Source organism: Podarcis raffonei, chromosome 7 (genome assembly GCF_027172205.1).
Source record: "Podarcis raffonei isolate rPodRaf1 chromosome 7, rPodRaf1.pri, whole genome shotgun sequence".
NCBI classification, from domain to species: Eukaryota; Metazoa; Chordata; class Lepidosauria; order Squamata; family Lacertidae; genus Podarcis; species Podarcis raffonei.
In genome coordinates, this window is record NC_070608.1 from 3,112,176 (window position 1) to 3,131,495 (window position 19,320).

At 47.0% G+C, this 19,320-nt stretch overlaps 1 protein-coding gene across 1 annotated transcript in view; it reads left to right on the forward strand.

The window, feature by feature from the left end:
• The window catches only part of LOC128416997 (1-phosphatidylinositol 4,5-bisphosphate phosphodiesterase gamma-1-like), an 85,694-nt gene that overhangs the window by 17,210 nt on the left and 49,164 nt on the right, over positions 1–19,320 (forward strand). The window contains exons 2-3 of the mRNA XM_053395130.1: positions 11,136–11,285; positions 16,343–16,484. Of these exons, the coding sequence (XP_053251105.1) occupies positions 11,136–11,285; positions 16,343–16,484 (292 nt within the window). The remainder of the gene's footprint in view (positions 1–11,135; positions 11,286–16,342; positions 16,485–19,320) is intronic.

Consider the following 19,320-nt stretch of genomic DNA (forward strand, 5'->3'; position numbering starts at 1 on the left):
CTAAACGACTAAACAACAACAACAACAAATAAGTCAAAGTGTAAGATTCCACATTCTGCAATTTGAAATTCCGCTTTGAACAGTTTGGTGAGGCGAGATGGTTATACACTTTGCAGAATATTTTGGTTAAAATATTCGTAGGCATTGCAGCTCATTCTGAATACAAACCTGTATTCTTACATTTGGAATAAAGTTGTATTATTTTGGGGATTAGCGCTGAAAAGTATTTTTAAAAGGCATCAGAATCCCTTGCATTCCCCCCCCCCCAGTATATTTGAAGGGTGCTTTGAAGAAAGTTATTTTGGAGTTAGTGACGCGTCTTCTGACTGCAGCCAAAATTATAATTTTCGTCCATTGGAAGAAGGCATTCTCGGCCCTTGATTGAATGTGATGGCTACCTTAGAGAAATTAATACTTTAAGGTCATCAGCTGGCTGAAAACGACCTTGGTGAACATATGCACTATTCATTTAATGTGGTATCATTCCACTTTAAATAGCCATAGCTCCCCCCAAAGAATCCTGGGAGCTGTAGTTTGTTACGGGTGTTGAGAGCTGTTAGGAGACCCCTATTCCCTGTCACAGAACTACAATTCCCAGAGTGGTTTAACGGTCAATCCTCTTCCCAGGTAAACCTGGGAATTGTAGCTCTGTGAGGGGAATAGGGGCCTCAGCACCCTTAACAAACTACAGTTCCCAGAATTCCTTGGGGGTAGCCATGATTATTTTAAAGTGGTATGCTTCAAACGTATAGGGACGCTAGTCCTTAGCTGCAAAGTTTTGGAGTCAATATTTGCAGGGCAACATTAGACCTTCTGTATTATATAATAGATCCTGCAGGGTTTTGTGTGTGTGTGTGTGTGTGTGTGTTGTTTTTAAAGTCGCACAAGTCAGAATTCTTTCACAGGGCGAGATTCCAGAGAATGGAATTGCAAGAACCTGCATTTAGCTTACAGAGAAGACTGTCTGACTTGTATGCATTGATACATGATGAAATAAACATGTCTGCAATGAGATCATCAATTTACATAATTAGAAAACTTATTCTCCGCCCACCCAGTGCTTTTGCATTGCTCAGTGAAGCTTATAATTTTTTTTTAAGAGCACACACAATCCCATCAGCGACATAAAACATAAACTTGGAAACAGGCTTGGCATACATCTGCGTCTGAATTTATGCAATCTTTGACGACGTCCCAGTTAGCAAGATCAGGGAAGAAGAGACAATATAACTAAATTTCAGTTATTTTCCTCACTGGTTTTTCAGGGCTGTAGCCACGTTCAGAGTAGACCCATTGAACTTAATGGGCCTAAGCTAGTCATACCCATCAGGTTCAATGAGTTTCCTCTGAGTGTGATGACTGTTGGATACAGCACACAGCGTCCCTTTCTGCACTCATAGACAACACAGAGTCTTGTGATATTTGAGAGACTAACCAAGTTATTGTTATGGGTCTTTTGTGAATGGATGCGTGAAATACCATCTTTGGTTGGCATTGTATTTCTACACATGGGCACAGAGCGGGGGAATACAAGCAGTGGGGGCCAAATAGCCACAAAACCCGAGAGGTACAATCCTGTGTAAAGCTTAAGCATAAAGGTAAAGGGACCCCTGACCATTAGGTCCAGTCGTGGCCGACTCTGGGGCTGCGCGCTCATCTCGCTTTATTGGCCGAGGGAGCTGGCGTACAGCTTCCGGGTCATGTGGCCAGCAGGACTAAGCCACTTCTGGCGAACCAGAGCAGCGCACAGAAACGCTGTTTACCTTCCCGCCAGAGCGGTACCTATTTATCTACTTGCACTTTAACGTGCTTTCAAACTGCCAGGTTGGCAGGAGCAGGGACTGAGCAATGGAAGCTCACCCCGTCGCGGGGATTCGAACCGCTGACCTTCTGATTGGCAAGCCCTAGGCTCTGTGGTTTAACCCACAGCGCCACCCGTGTCCCTTAAAGCTTAAGCATAGGTACAAGAAAAGTGTCACATTTATGATTTGGCGGAGTTGTTATTGATAACAGGAAATGACTATAAATTCGCACACATGGTGGAAAATAGGAAACTGCCTCATTTTGAGCCAGACTATTGTTCCACCTAGATCAATATTGTCTACACGGACTGGCAGCTCTCCAGGGTTTCAGTCAGGGAGCATGCAAAAGAGATGCTCTTCTGCTGAGCTGCTTAAAAACCTCCGAGGAAGGAGAGTCTACCACAGGCTTCCTCAACCTCGGCCCTCCAGATGTTTTGGGACTACAGTTCCCATCATCCCTGACCACTGGTCCTGCTAGCTAGGGATCATGGGAGTTGTAGGCCAAAAACATCTGGAGGGCCGAGGTTGAGGAAGCCTGGTCCACCATCTCTCAAGGGAGTCTGTTCCGCTGTCGAAGGACTCTTCCCGTCAGAAAGTTCTTCCCGGTGTTTAGTTGAAATCTCCTTTTTTGTGTGTGCCTTTTTAGTGGGGCTGGGGGGGGAGGGTGGTCAATTTCTGGGCACCTGGGAGAGTCCAAAGTCGCCCCCAGAAGGTGGTGCCCACAGACCTCTGGCTCCTGCAGAAAGCTCAACCCTCCAAGCCGTCTCCTAGTCCAAGACCGCAGAGCCAGAAACCACCCCATAATAACCCCACTGGCTGCGGCTGCTTCAAAGGGCATAATGAGAGTCGTGCTGGAAAGGTGGGCAGGCTTTGCGTTTAAATGGCCCCTTGTCGGTAGACAGCTGTAATTTGAAGGGATGAGATCAAACTACCCTAAGGCGCAGGACAGGCAGGCAGGAGAAGGAAAACCAAACAGGCTGGAGGTTAAGGCGAGAGTTTTGGGGCTTTGTCAATTCGGCTGCAGGCTGCCCTCTGTCTCCTTTCCGGATGCACACAGGGCACCTCACTTTTAAACAGGTTTGAGGTTGGTTTAAGTGTCATATCTGCTACCCCCTCCAAAAATGTATATACTGTATAAACCCCATGGAATTGGTTTGTTTTTCAAATGGTTGAGAATTATTTGCTGCAGACCCCCTAAGCCAGCTGCTGTGGGAGCAAACGTACAAAGATCCACACGGATACAGAGTTTGAAACAGCCGTGTGCCAAGAGTCTCCCTCGTGGTGCAGCGCTGGAAACAATCGCTGCTTAACGTGACCCAGGTCTCTGGGTGTGATGGTTTCTGGAAACTTGTGTCAGACTCCGGAAATCCCCAAAAGTGCACTGGGTCCTATTTATAACACGGGAGGAAACGAAATAGCCTTGTTCCTGGGGGCGTAAGTGGCCTTGCAGTGATGTTCCCAAATGTGATGGAGGGAATAAGACAGGAGTTGTTGACCCCATGGCTTATTTTTAGGGGGACACGGGTGGCGCTGTGGTCTAAACCACAGAGCCTGGGGCTTGCCAATCAGAAGGTCGGCGGTACGAATCCCCGCGACGGGGTGAGCTCCCGTTTCTCAGTCCCTGCTCCTGCTCACCTAGCAGTTCGAAACCACGTCAAAGTGTGAGTAGATAAATAGGTACCGCTCCAGCGGGAAGGTAAACGGCGTTTCCATATGTTGCTCTGGTTCGCCAGAAGCGGCTTAGTCATGCTGGCCACATGACCCGGAAGCTGTATGCCGACTCCCTCAGCCAATAAAGTGAGTTGAACACTGCAACCCTAGAGTCGTCTGCGACAGGACCCAATGGTCAGTGGTACCTTTACTATACCACTTTAAAGGGACGCAGGTGGTGCCATGGGTTAAACCACAGAGCCTAGGACTTGCCGATCAGAAGGTCGGTGGTTCAAATCCCTGCGACGGGGTGAGCTCCCATTGCTCGGTCCCAGCTCCTGCCAACCTTGCAGTTCAAAAGCACATCAAAGTGCAAGTAGATGAATAGGTACCGCTCCGGCGGGAAGGTAAACGGCGTTTCCGTGCGCTGCTCTGGTTCGCCAGAAGCGGCTTAGTCCTGCTGGCCACATGACCCGGAAGCTGTACACCGGCTCCCTCGGCCAGTAAAGTGAGATGAGCGCCGCAACCCCAGAGTCGTCCGCGACTGGACCTAACGGTCAGGGGTCCCTTTACCATTTTTTACCCCCCAACTTCTTAAACTGCCGTCCATCTTGATGTGGTCCTGTTGGTTTTTGGGAAGGTGTTTTGTTTTTGTTTTCTGGGAAGGTTTTTGCCTGTGCACAAATCCCAACTTTTCCTTCCTTTTTTTCTTACATTCTTATATTCTGTTTGTGAGCGAGAGAGTGCCCCTATGGATTGCGTTGTTCCCAGAGAACAGGAGATGGGGGGTTTTGGCAAGGGCGACACACTTTTGCCAGAGTCATTTGGCCCCATAAAATATATCCCCTGTGGGGTTATTTGTGGGGAGAAACAGGCGGAAGCAGCCATGGATGCTCACAGGAGATAGGAAAAGGGACGCCGACAGGGAACAGATAAGGCAGAAAAGGGGAAACAGATGGAAATAGAGACAGAGGCCCATTTCAAAAGGTGATCTGGAACAACTTTTGCATGCTTTGCTGATCATTACTGGTGCATAAAGTAGGAAAATGTTGAGAGAATGACCAGAAATCAGAAGCTCCATCTTGTTAGTACAACCATGAGATGTAAGATACCAGGAAGCCATCTCTGGGGATCCTTGCTGGTTCTGTGTGCCAAATTTGCGCCAAAATTACAAAGATTTCCAGGGGTATTTTCTGTCCTTTTTGCTGACAGGCAAGTCATTTAAAGATGTGAAGAGGGAGAAGTTGCGTTCAGATTATTGGAGATGTCTGAACGGAAGTGCATCCATGAACAGTTATTAGGTTTTGCATTAAAAATACTAATCGAATGGCAGAGATTTATTTTGTTTACAACTTCTCAAGAAAACCCAAAGACTGGTCACAAAGGTTTATGCTTAGTAAGAAAGGGTTTTGCAGATGTATCTGTCACGAATAGTGGTGTATGTACAGGAATACAGGTTTTTCTAAAAAAATAATAATTGGGGGGGGGGTGTCTGGGAAAATTAAAAAGGACAGCACCAACAATAGCATCAGTGATGAATTTGGGGTGGGACATTCCAGATGAGCAGGTCTGTTGAAAACTACCAGGCGCTGAGGGGAAAACTGAACCACCTCACAACTGGGATTGGCAGGAGACGTCACGTTAGCAGGAGAGGTTTCTCAGGAGGAACATCGAGGAAGGAGAAAGCCAAGGATGGGGCAAGCTGTAAGGGGGAAGGAAATGCTACTTTGCGGTGGCCGGAGAGTTACGATGAAAATAGCCAAGGTCTATTTTCATAATTGCGAAAATAAATCCTCTCCAGCCTTGGTGTAGTTTGCTGGCATTGGTTTCAGGACTTGACTTTCTGAGAAATGCTCAGAACAATGGTGTCTACAGTAGGTGGAAACTGTGATGGGGCGAGTTGGGATGGAGTTTGTGGCATGCGGAACAGTTTGCCAGGCTTTTAGACTGGAGAGTCTGGGGCAGCGTTCGAATTTGTTTGTTTATTTGTTCCATGAAATGTATGTTGTAAAGCAGGGATCAGCAACCTAAGGCCCATGCGCCACAAGCGGCCCACGGGGGTCTTTTATCCAGCCCACGAGCTGCCCCCAAACCGAGCTGCCCACTTGGCGACTCCCTGTGCGCTGCGCTAAACTGGTGCAGCGCAGCATGGGGACTCGCTTCTGCGGCACCGGAAATCATGTCTGCACAGATGCCAGAAATCACAGGCGGGCGGGCGATCCGGCCCACAGATGGATCTCCGCTGGAGTGAACTGGCCCAGGTAAGGTGAACCTTGCCCACCCCTGTCGTGAAGCAACAACAACAGCCCCCTCAACACGGTTTACAAAGAGGATAAAACGATAAAATTATCAATAAGCAAAAATAACAACCGTAATGTAAGGCTTTTGAAAAGTTAAGGCAGCAGTAGACTAATAATGTATTAAAAGCGCAGCAACTTTCTGTAAACTGAAGTCTTTGTGTCCAGACACAGAGACCCTAAAAGAAGGAGTGGTCAGTAGGTGACAGTGACGTCACCTGTCTGGTGTCCATAGGCAGGGAGTTCCAAAGTGAAATATCAAGTTCTTAACAGATGTGGAATGGGCATTGTGTGGCACCTGTAACAGCACCACTTCTCCTGATCAAAGCCATCTGGTGGGCATATTTAGAGCAAGGCGATCTCACAGGTGAACCGGTCCCAAGTTGCTAAGTTGTTTTATCTGCTAATAGTAACACCTTGAACTTGGCCTCAAAGCAAATGGGCAACCAGTGCAGATCTCCGAGCCACAGGTGTTAATATGCTATAGGTTTTAACCTGCACGGTTGTTTTTTTCACGCTGTTTAAAAGTTGTTATTAAAAATGGCTGGTGGTGATGGATGGGTATCAAAGGGCCTGGGACAGCCAGAGGAATTGTGGGCCATCGGGCATCGCTTCCAAAAAGCAGGGCCAGACCAAGGCAACTTCGCTACGCAGGGCAGAATGTCAAAAGATGGGCTGTTCCCAAGTCACAGTGCACTTTGCCCATGTCAGAAACTCAGATATATAAACTTGGCACCAATTGGCTCCTTAAACCAAGGTTACGGTGGCCCAAACAGGATGTCTAGTGCCCATTTTGATAGTTTCTGATTTTTATGGTTTACCACACATTGTAATTGGAGTGCTATTTTGTATCATGTAGCTTTTCGGACTGATGAAGCGTGTAGCGAAACCTGTAATATATCCGGAGAACAAGTCTCCTTTTGCCCAATTGCTTTGTGTTTCCAACTCAAGACCCATTGAAGAACATCTCATCCAGTTCAATCTTTGAAAAACAGCTTTGAAAAACTTTTCCATATTCTCCAGTGTGGCGAATCCTTGCTATTGTGGCGGCACAGGGTTGCCGTTTTGTGACTGGACTTACGCTACTTGTTGAACGGTTCCTTTATCCAGTCTGTATAACGTTTACTGCGCATGTAACTTGTTAAGATACAGTTGTACATTTATCCACTCCATGTTTACAGTATCTCCAGGTTTTGTTTTGCACATGGCACCTTAGTATGTTTGTTGCTTGAATGGTTACAAGTCTATCTCTATTCTAGTTATTATTCTAGTGAATTTGGTTTTATACTTATAAGCCAGTTTGTGGTGGTGTTGTTTTGTTGCATAGTTCAGATGACAACCTTGAGCTGGGTTAAGAGCTTTGAGAACTGAAACGGCATATCCTGTTCTGTCCTTTTTTGTTAAGAGTAACGCGGACCATTCATAATGTAGGAAGATTCTTCCCATCTGTGAGCAGGGCAGTGGGGTGGGGTAAACGAAGACAAGAGGCAGTAATTTGCTATAACCTCGTTCCCTGCTCCTGCTCAGGCTGCACAGAAAAGGCCTTTTGGTTCCAGAAATTCATTCCGACTGGGCAGATAAAATATGCCTGATAGAATTCTACAGGACGGGTATTAGTGTGTGAAAACAGCCCAGATTCAAGGATGCCCAGGGGTGCAAGTCCAGATGGTGGCACCCATCCTGGCACCCAGGCATCTTCACTTGGTTGCGGGTTCAAAATGCTCCTGGCGCCTGGCTAATTTCGAACACTGTGCAGTATCTGTCAGGGGACTGCCATCGAAACCGGGGAGAGAGGCAGGGAGGCCATTGGGATACAGAGAGCCTCCTAAACTCCTGAGGAGCAGCTCCTCCTCCAGCGCTGGGGGGGGGAGCCATACCTCCAGTGAGGAAGAGAGGGAAGGGGCCAGCTGAGTGAGGAAAGGGCTTGAGGATGCTGCGGAGAGCCCCAGCACCTCATCTCGCCAGGCTGGCCAGGAGGGACGCACGCCACTTACCTCGCCCAGCCTGCGCTGAGGGGTGAAACGCAAGCAGGGGAGGAGGCGGCTTGGGGTGCCGAAGTTCTTAAGTTGGGGGAGAAACCAGAAGGGGCCACTCCCGGATTCTGAAAGTGACTGATACGGACATGAACTTTGTGGTTCTGCACTGTAAATAGTTTGCACATAGCTGTCAACTTTCAGATTTGAAAATAAGGGATCAGCAGCCTCGAAAATAAGGGATCAGCAGCCTCGAAAATAAGGGATCAGCAGCCTCACCTGTCCTGGGGACAGTCTACTGTACAGGATATCTAACAATCCGGGGAAGCAGCAGGAAACGGCACTAGAATAAGGGAATTTCCCGCAAAAAAAAGGGAAGGTTGACAGCTATGTGTTTGCACCAATAAAACCTGTAAAAGACAGGTCAGAGGCCTGCCTGGTTACTCACGAGCAACCACCACCAGCACCTGACAATATCCAAGGCATGACAAGTCATTTTGTCACTCGAGGCCAAAAATCCTCTCCCTGGGAGTAAAAATATCGCAATAATAATGGATGCTTTGAAGAAGTAACCCTTTGACACCCAAGGCAGCTGCCTCCCTCTGCCCAACGACAGAGCCGGCCCTGTCCTTAGGAGGACACCCTACTGAGCTCCCCGGTCTTGGCGTCCCTTCTCATGCCAAGCCCAGTGTCCTGACTTCCCCTCCGTCTCCAGATTTCTCTCGAGGGGGGCGACTTAGTAAGAGAAATTCCCAGGCCCGGGCTAAATGCAAACGGGCGATGGCCTGGAGTTTCTTGACTGCATCCCGACGTTTCCAGGGCAACCGGGCCCTGCATGAGGCTGGCCATGTGGAAGCGGTTTGAGAAAAGGAAAGGGGCCCCGGGAACAAAGGCTGTTTCACTCCCAGACTGGAGGCCTGCGTGGCGCGTTACGTGTTTCGAGGGAGACGGTCCGCACATTTGGCTGAGAGGCGACTGCTAAGCACTGGGCACGCATGCGAAGCAGCCTGGGGGGCAGACTGTGCAGATATTCAACAGGGACATCCCTCCCTCCCTTCTCGCCTTCGTTGCTTCATCTCTATGCTGGGGAGAGCTGCACCTGTTGAATTCTGCCTGTGATGCATTGAAAGGTTCGAAGCCTCAACCAAGAAACTCTTCCAGTGAGAAATGCAACGTTCTCTCTTGGCTGTAAACAACATGAGGGTTAGTGTTAAGTTGATTAATTGATTCTGTATAATCTAGATTAATTCATTCCACATAAATACCACCCTGGGAATCTTATAAATTGCCTCTTAATATGAAAGGAATGAGGTGGTGGTGGGAACTTCAAGTTAATTAGTGCAGAATATTATTATGATTGTTGTTGTTGTTGTTTATTAACCTGACCTTCACCAGAACAGCCCAGGGCAAGTGACTGCAATATAAAATGCAGCATTAATGTTGGGCAAATGTTGTCCCTATTTTCAAAAAGGGGAAAAGAGAGGACCCAAATAATTACCGCCCAGTCAGTCTGACATCAATACCAGGGAAGATTCTGGAGCAGATCATTAAGCAAACAGTCTGTGAGCACCTAGAAAGGAATGCTGTGATCACCAATAGTCAGCATGGATTTCTGAAAAATAAGTCATGTCAGACTAACCTGATCTCGTTTTTTGACAGAATTACTAGCCTGGTAGATGAAGGGAACGCAGTGGATGTAGCCTACCTTGATTTCAGCAAGGCATTTGACAAGGTGCCCCATGATATTCTTGTAAAGAAGCTGGTAAAATGTGGTCTTGACTATGCTACCACTCAGTGGATTTGTAACTGGCTGACTGACCGAACCCAAAGGGTGCTCATCAATGGTTCCTCTTCATCCTGGAGAAGAGTGACTAGTGGGGTGCCACAGGGTTCTGTCTTGGGCCCGGTCTTATTCAACATCTTTATCAACGACTTGGATGATGGACTCAAGGGCATCCTGATCAAATTTGCAGATGACACCAAACTGGGAGGGGTGGCTAACACCCCAGAGGACAGGATCATACTTCAAAACGACCTTGACAGATTAGAGAACTGGGCCAAAACAAACAAGATGAATTTTAACAGGGAGAAATGTAAAGTATTGCACTTGGGCAAAAAAAATGAGAGACACAAATACAAGATGGGTGACACCTGGCTTGAGAGCACTACATGTGAAAAGGATCTAGGAGTCTTGGTTGACCACAAACTTGACATGAGCCAACAGTGTGACGCGGCAGCTAAAAAAGCCAATGCAATTCTGGGCTGCATCAATAGGAGTATAGCATCTAGATCAAGGGAAGTAATAGTGCCACTGTATTCTGCTCTGGTCAGACCTCACCTGGAGTACTGTGTCCAGTTCTGGGCACCACAGTTCAAGAAGGACATTGACAAACTGGAACGTGTCCAGAGGAGGGCAACCAAAATGGTCAAAGGCCTGGAAACGATGCCTTATGAGGAACGGCTAAGGGAGCTGGGCATGTTTAGCCTGGAGAAGAGGAGGTTAAGGGGTGATATGATAGCCATGTTCAAATATATAAAAGGATGTCACATAGAGGAGGGAGAAAGGTTGTTTTCTGCTGCTCCAGAGAAGCGGACACGGAGCAATGGATCCAAACTACAAGAAAGAAGATTCCACCTAAACATTAGGAAGAACTTCCTGACAGTAAGAGCTGTTCGACAGTGGAATTTGCTGCCAAGGAGTGTGGTGGAGTCTCCTACTTTGGAGGTCTTTAAGCAGAGGCTTGACAACCATATGTCAGGAGTGCTCTGATGGTGTTTCCTGCTTGGCAGGGGGTTGGACTCGATGGCCCTTGTGGTCTCTTCCAACTCTATGATTCTATGATTCTATGATTAAAAACTATTTAAAACAATTTCAAATCACTTCCCATGAGGTGTCTCAATGCAATTTGCAATGCAGTGAAAACCTACAGAGAAAAAACTGCATATATAAAAACAGCTAAAGCATTTGCATATATAAAAGCAAGTTTGAAAATTATATATAAATGATAATAATTTTGAACAATAGCAACAACACACATATATAAAATCAGTTCTGATCCAATGCAGATATCAACAAGGATGAAATGCATGAATCACAGGCTGTGGTCGTTGCAATCCCCAGTGTCAGAAGAAGAGGGGATCAAATCTATTACACACATTGCTGCACCTGATTGCTATCACGCATATAGTGATCGCAATACCTTATGAAATGATTTCTCTCTGGGTTACTGTTATTTGTCTTATTTTATATACCGAATTTAATTTTCAAAAATCTATTTCAAAAGAAAAGAAGGGAGAATCTGGAAACAGCCAGGTGATGTGGGTGTTTTTGAGCAAGCCTAAACCTACCAGGTCTTTGGAAAAAACATTGCCACATGTCCATCTCTTTCTCCCCCTCTCTCTTTAACTTGCAGTGGACATTAGGGAAATTAAGGAGATCCGTCCAGGGAAGAATTCCCGGGATTTTGAACGATACCCAGAAGATGCCCGGAAACTGGATTCGGCTTTGTGCTTCGTTGTCTTATACGGAATTGACTTCAGGCTGAAGACCTTGAGCTTGGCTGGTCAGTGGGGGGCAATGGGGAGGAGCCTGGGGGAGAGGGGAGGGCGAATCTTTACACCCTTTGCCAGGGAGGGAGGGGATTTTTGCCACTTTTTCAGTCCCTTCCAAGCCTACGATTCTATAAAGACACCAAATCCATTTTATTGACTAGAAAGTCGAGGCCTGGGAGAGGAGGAGAGCAGGAAGGTGCTTTTCTGACTCCTCGCCTTGCGTACGCAAGCAGAGACCGACCCTTTTTACCTGGAAATTCAATTGCAACCTGTTCCCTCCCTCTCTGGGTCGCCATTAATAGATGAGCAAAAGAATGAGATTTGGAAACCGAGCTGTTTCAGTTTGCAGCGTCTACTTTCTATTAAGCAAACCGAGACTGTCTGTGGTTACACCTCGCTCGGATTAGCATAGATGGCAGATTACTTTCTCTTAATTAGGTTGCGCTCTGAGATAATCGCCCGAGTTTCTCGCAGGAGCAGCCGACGGACGCACAACAGCGGGAGTTGTGGTGAGAGGAGAGTTCTCCTCGCCTGATCTCCAGCCTGTTGCTCTTTGCCAGAGCCGATCCTATGCGCCTGGTGGTTTTTGTGGCACTGTACTTACTTCGCTGCTGCCTGCACATCCCAATGAACAGCAGCAACAGGACTGACCCAGTGCCGGATTTACGTACAGTGGACGCTCGGGTTGCAAACTTGATCCATGCGGGCTACACGTTCGCAACCTGCAGCATTCGCAACCTGCGTCTGCACATGTGCGGGTTGCGATTCAGTGCTTCTGCGCATGCGCAAAGCATGATTTAGCACTTTGCACATGCGCGACCGCCGAAACCCGGAAGTAACCCATTCTATTACTTCCGGGTTTCGGCAGTCCTTAACCCGAAAAGACGTAACCTGAAGCGGCTGTAACCCGAGGTATGGCTGTATAAACTAACCAAGCTATAGCTTAGGGCATGGGTAGGCAAACTAAGGCCCAGGGGCTGGATCCGACCCAATCGCCTTCTCAGTCCGGCCCGCGGACGGTCCAGGAATCAGCGTGTTTTTACAGGAGTAGAATGTGTCCTTTTATTTAAAATGCATCTCTGGGTTATTTGTGGGGCATAGGAATTCGTTCATTTCCCCCCCAAAAAAAAAAATATAGTCCTGCCCCCCCCACAAGGTCTGAAGTACAGTGGACCGGCCCCCTGCTGAAAAGGTTTGCTGACCCCTGGCTTAGGGCCCCACTCTCTTGGGGGCCCAAAAAATTTTTAAAGGGAAAAAAACCTGGATGTACATTTCCAAAAGATAAGATAAAAAACAAATAAAATAAAACGTACATACAGCAACAGTGTTTTGAGTTGTGTAGGCTCCTAGGATGTAAGTCATGAGCCCCGCCTGCTAGCCTGCTCCCTAAAATATCACTGGTTTGCTCCTTTCTATATATAGGGTGCCTACATTCTGCATGGACTGGTTGCACGGCAACATGTGCAAGTGGCTTGAGATACCTATTAGGTCCATAAATTACCATACAGCACCCCCAAACTTGGCCCTCCAGATGTTTTGGGACCACAACTCCCATCAACCCTAGCTAACAGGACCAGTGGTCAGGGAAGATGGGAATTGTAGTCCCAAAACATCTGGAGGGCCGAGTTTGGGGGTGCCTGGTATAGCATATATTCAACACAACAAACAGCGGCAATTTGTTGTTGACAAAGAACAGCTGGATATATAACAGGCCCCATCACCTTCAGGAGTTTAGGGCCTCATCAAACCTACCAAATCTGACCCTGGACCGACTAGTATAAAGTCAGTATAAAGGTTCTCCCCATCTCTTTCAAATTCCCATGCTAACCATGTGAGAGATAGGAGCTAAGTGCCTCTTGCTTTTCCCAACTATTCCCCCCCATAATTATTATTATTTTGCCCTCTGATTATTTGCTGCTGTTATCCCTAACTCAGGTCGCCTCGGAACCTCTCTTAGCAGATTTCCAGCCCTGCCACAAAAGGAAACTCGTAGTTCCTATTCAGGGTAATAAGAACCATTAATTTAGTTATTTCCACTTTCCTAACTAAATCTTGAGGGCTTTATATACTAGTAGTAACACTTTGAATTTGGCTTGGTGAATGAGTTGTTGCTGTTATTATTATTATTATTATTAATTGGCCTAATTTCTTTTGCTTTCATCTCCAACTTTGTATCTGTAGTTCTCCGCTTGGCTTGATGCTGTTTCTGGAATCGAAAGGGTGATGTTCTCAGCCTGTTTTGTCTGCCTCTGGCCTCCGGCCAGGACAAATAAGCATCGTATGACTAACGCGACGCCTATGGGGTGTGGCGCACCTGCCTTCCGCTCTGCTTTTACGACAGGATTCAACTCTCCCTGTAATTTTCCCACCAGAAAACATCCCTATTTCCCTTTGTGCAAATCCACGCTTCAGTTTCCCTAAAGGGGAACTTCTGTATCGGGTGTCACTGATACGGTACAAGGCGTTGCATAGCAATGGACGTGGGAACAGAGGAAGCTGCCTTACTCTGAGCCCAGACCATTGGGTCCATCCAGGTCAATATTGTCTACTCTGACTGGCAGCTGCTCCCCAGGGTTTCAGACAGGAGTCTTTGCCCCCAAGCCTAACCAGAGATTCTGGGGAATTTCTCGTTACCCAAATACATCATGCGCACAAAATATCAAAACAGCAGCCTATAGGCTGGGGCAATAATAAAATTAATAAATGAAGTTGATGGACTATGCCGAAAAGGCTAAAATGACGGGAAGAAATCAGGAAGACGAAAAAAATTAATAAGGAATGGGGAAAATACTGTACATAACTTATCTTGAAGACAGAGGGCCTTTTCGGTAGTGGCGCCCGCCCTGTGGAACGCCCTCCCATCAGATGTCAAAGCGATAAACATCTATCTGACATTCAGAAGACATCTGAAGGCAGCCCTGTTCAGGGAAGTTTTTAATATGTGACATTTTAGTGTATTTTTCATCTTTGTTGGAAGCCGCCCAGAGTGGCTGGGGAAACCCAGCCAGATGGGCGGGGTACAAATAATAAATTATTATTATTATTATTATTATTATTATTATTATTATTATTATTACTATTGTAAACAGTTAAAATGATTAGTAGGATTGGAATATCACTTGTAGTTTAAGGGTGAATTCTAGACATAATGGAAGAAGTAAAGGATTTGGATTATCATAAAAAATGCAGGAGGGGATGATTAATAATCTGAAGGCAGCCCTGTTTAGGGCAGCTTTTAATTTTTGATGTATTACGGTATTTTAATATTTTGTTGGAAGCCACCCAGGCAGGGTATAAATAAATTATTATTATTATTATTATTATTATTATTATTATTATTATTATTATTATTATTGGACCCACAAACGGGAAGATGGAAGTCCAGGAGATTCCTTGGAATCTTGTTTTTATGATTTATGTTTGATATATCTCTGTAAAATTTTAATTTGAAAAACCAAATAATTTTTAAAATAAAATAAATGCACCCAAGTGATGTTAACAGCCAGCAAAAGCTTGAGAAAATAATCTGATTTTTTTAGCCGGCACTGAAACGGCACCATGCGATCATGGAATTGCCGAGTCGGATGGGACCGCGAGGCTCATCTTTTCCAACCCCCAGCCATGCAGGAATCTCAGCTAGAGAGAGTTCACATACACACACACTTGCACTAAATAAATAAATGCACATGTCAGGAAGTGCGGTGCAGTGGTTAGAGAATGTCGGACTAGGACCTGGGAGACCAGGGTTCGAATTCCCACTCAGCCATGAAGCTCTTTGGGTGACTTTAGGGACCAGTCACTGCCTCTCAGCCTATCTTACCTTGCAGGGCTTTTGCGGGGATTAAATGAGGAAGAGGGAATCTTGTGCTCCAGCGCCTTGGAGAAAAAGGTAGAATATAAATCCAATAAACAAACAAATGCAAGTAAAGCATAAGGAAGAGAAGATGTTTGTCTTGGCACTCTCTCATCCAGAGCTGTTTTCAGGCTCCCAATCTCCTCTTGTCTGCAACGTTCCAACAAGACACTTTTCTCCAGGCAAAAAGAGACAGGTTAATCTGGGCTGCAGGGAATCTGCCAGGCATCAGCAAACTTTTTCAGCAGGGGGCCGGTCCACTGTCCCTAAGACTTGTGGGGGGCCGGACTATATTTTGAAAAATATATATGAATGAATTCCTATGCCCCACAAATAACCCGGAGAAGCTGTCCAGGGTTGTAAAGACTGCGGAGAGAATAATTGGGTGCCCTCTTCCCACCTTGGATCAAATCTATGCTTCCAGGTGTCGTAAGAAAGCTGCAGAGATAGCACAGGATAGTGCGCACCCTGGAAATGATCTCTTTCAGCTTCTGCCTTCTGGAAGAAGGTCCAGGGTTATAAAGACCAGGACTAGCCGCCTGAGAAACAGTTTCTACCCCAAATGCGATTTTGGTTTTAAACGCAGTGTAAGGTAGTCTTTGTGGGAGTATATTGTATTTAATTATGGGGTATCAGAGTTTTTAGGGGGCTAACCAGACTGGGATAGCTTGGGATAGCAGGCTTGTTGGGTTTTGAATGTCTTGCGTAGATTTTTCAATTTTGTTGTTCTGTATGGGACAATGACAATAAAGATTATCGTATCATAAATAAAAGCACACATTCTACTCATGTGAAAACACCTGGCAGGCCCCACAAATAACCCAGAAATGCATTTTAAATACAAGGACACATTCTACTCATGTAAAAACACACTGATTCCCAGACCGTCCGCGGGCCAGATTTAGAAGGTGATTGGGCCAGATCCAGCCCCTGGACCTTAGTTTGCCTACCCATGTGCCAGTCCCTCTTGCCATCTTCCTTGTCAGATTCCTCCTCCCTGCTACTTTGTGAATGCCACCCACATCCCTAGGGGTCCATCGACTACGTTGAAAGCTGGAGGGGTTAAATGTTTTGTGCGGCGAGCAGAGCCTCTGCCCCGGTACGTGGCCAGATCCCGATGGGGAAATAGGCTGCGGTTTGGACCTTTTCTTTGAGCCGAAGTGCAGGCAGCAAGGTCTCCCCTCCGTCTTCGTTCTCTGCCGTTCTCTTTTCCAGCCTTTTGCGAAGAAGATGTCAACCTCTGGGTGGCCGGCTTGAATTGGCTGCTGACGGACACGCAGCGATCGCAGACGCCGCTCCACATCGAACGGTGGCTGAGGAAGCAGTTTGACTCGATGGACAGGTCGAGAGAAGGCAGGTGAGTGAGGAGCGCCGTTCTCTCTGGAGTGGCTGCGAATCGGGGCCTCCTCCAATCCTGCACCATCGCAGGATCGCAAATGCTTCCTTCGCAGCCCAGTTTGCGCCTGGGGTTGCGTCGCTCCTCTTGTCCTGGAACCAGTTTGCAAACTGGCGTCCACAGCAGTGAACGGCTGTACTTAGTTATGGGATGTAAACATAAGGGAAGGTATTACAGTGGTACCTCAGGTTACATACGCTTCAGGTTACAGACTTCGCTAACCCAGAAATAGTGCTTCAGGTTAAGAACTTTGCTTCAGAATGAGAACAGAAATCGTGCTGCAGCGGTGCAGCAGCAGCAGGAGGCCCCATTAGCTAAAGTGGTGCTTCAGGTTAAGAACAGTTTCAGGTTAAGAGCGGACTTCCGGAACGAATTAAGTACTTAACCCGAGGTACCACTGTATTTGATAAAGATTACTGTGTGAAATTATCGTAATATATTCAAAGAGAGGTTCCATCTGGTGAGAAGCACTTTTTTTTTTTGCATAGTTGATAAAGCACGATTGGTTTCTTTCAAACATTTGATGGTTATTTTAGCACTGGTCGAAATGGTGTTTTAAAGGGTAAAGGAGGTGATTTTTGGCATTATATCTGTTTGTAGCAGATGGTCGAACCTGAATCCAAGACTCCAGCGGCCTGTTCCAAGCAGGACCTCTGGGGTAGCTCAGTCAGTAGAGAATGAGGCTGTTAATCTCAGGATCGCGGGTTTAAGACGCATGTTGGGCAAAAGATTCCTGCATTTCAGGGGGTTGGACTAGATGACCCACGTGTTCCCTTCCATCTCCACAATTCTGTGATCTATGACCCAGGTCCACAGTGCCATGCTTTCATGGACAGGGAACAAAGGAACTGGCCCAACAATTTAACAGTTCAAACTTGTCCAACTCTTCGTGACCCCCTGGACCAGAGCACGCCAGGCCCTCCTGTCTTCCACTGCCTCCCGCAGTTTGGTCAAACTCATGCTGGTAGCTTCGAGAACACTGTCCAACCATCTCGTCCTCTGTCGTCCCCTTCTCCTTGTGCCCTCCATCTTTCCCAACATCAGGGTCTTTTCCAGGGAGTCTTCTCTTCTCATGAGGTGGCCAAAGTATTGGAGCCTCAGCTTCACGATCTGTCCTTCCAAACCACGTGCAGCCAAACAGCTTTGGGGTTTTCTTTAGGATACTGACGGCATGCAGTCTGGGGATTAGTGCATCTGCATAATGACCTTCCGTTCAGAGTTGGCTGTTTGATGAAGTAGCCTCTTGGTTTTGCCCAATTCTCATTGTTGAGTGGCCAGCAAACAACTCTAATAAATAATAATAATAATAATAATAATAATAATAATAATAATAATAATAATTTTATTATTTATACCCTGCCTATCTGGCTGGGTTTCTCTAGCCACAATGGGGGTGGAGACGCTCCTTCAGGTATACTGGACCGAGGCCGTTTAGGGCTTTCAAGGTCAGCACCAACACTTTGAATTGGGCTTGGAAACGTACTGGGAGCCAGTGTAGGTCTTTCAAGACCGGTGTTATGTGGTCCCAGCAGCCACTCCCAGTCACCAGTCTAGCTGCCGCATTCTGGATTAGCTGTAGTTTCCGGGTCACCTTCAAAGGTAGCCCCACATAGAGCGCATTGCAGTGGTCTAAGTGGGAGATAACTAGAGCCTGCACCACTCTGGCGAGACAGTCCGCGGGCAGGTAGGGTCTCAGCCTACGTACCAGATGGAGCTGGGAGACAGCTGCCCTGGACACAGAATTGACCTACGCCTCCATGGACAGTGTGAGTCCAGAATGACTCCCAGGCTGCGCACCTGGTCCTTCAGGGGCACAGTTATCCTGTTCAGGACCAGGGAGTCCCCCACACCTGCCCACCTCCTGTCCCCCAAAAACTGTACTTCTGTCTTGTCAGGATTCAACCTCAATCCTGCCTCGAAACAAGAGCCGCCTCTTTTCTGGGGCACGAGACATGAAGCTTGCCGAATTATCCATCGGGTGGACAGAGGGAAATGCCCCAAAGGCCAGCAAGCGAAAGAACATCTCAGCTCGACGTGTAATTAGACCGCGGAACTCACTGACACAAGATGGTCGCTGACCTAAATACCATTCCGGAAAGGATTAGGCGAGACGCTGGGCACATCAGGCCTTTGTCCGCTGTGCCGTGTGATGACGGTCTCCCGCAGGAATCTCTTGCTATCCAACTCCTGTTTCATCCAGGAAAGGATTTGACGTCGTTGACACAAGTGTGCCTCTTCCGTGAAAGAAAGGCCAAGTTGGGAGGAGAGCTGAGGGAGGAAAAGCAGGAGAGGCCGAGCACCCGAGGCATTTTTCGTGGTAGGAGGTGGGAGGTCTGGCCTGCCAGCCCTCCCCGTATGCCAGCGATCTGTAAACAGGATGCCGAAGAGGAAAAGATGGGAGTTCATGCAGGAAGAGACGGGCGTGGAAGCGCAGCAAGGAGAAAGCAGAGCGCAAAGGAATTGTTTTCCCTACAGCTCTATATGCCACACAGAGCTGTCATTAGCCGTCTTCAGGAACCGGCTGCAATCCATAATAATAATAATAATAATAATAATAATAATAATAATAATAATAATAATTTGGAGGGACGTGGGTGGGGCTGTAGGTTAAACCACAGACTTGCCGATCAGAAGGTCACGGTTCTAATCCCCGTGACGGGGTGAGCTCCCGTTGCTCGGTGCCTGCTGCTGCCCACCTAGCAGTTCAAAAACACGTCAAAGCGCAAGTAGATAAATAGGTACCGCTCTGGCGGAAAGGTAAATGGCGTTTCCGTGCACTGCTCTGGTTCTCCAGAAG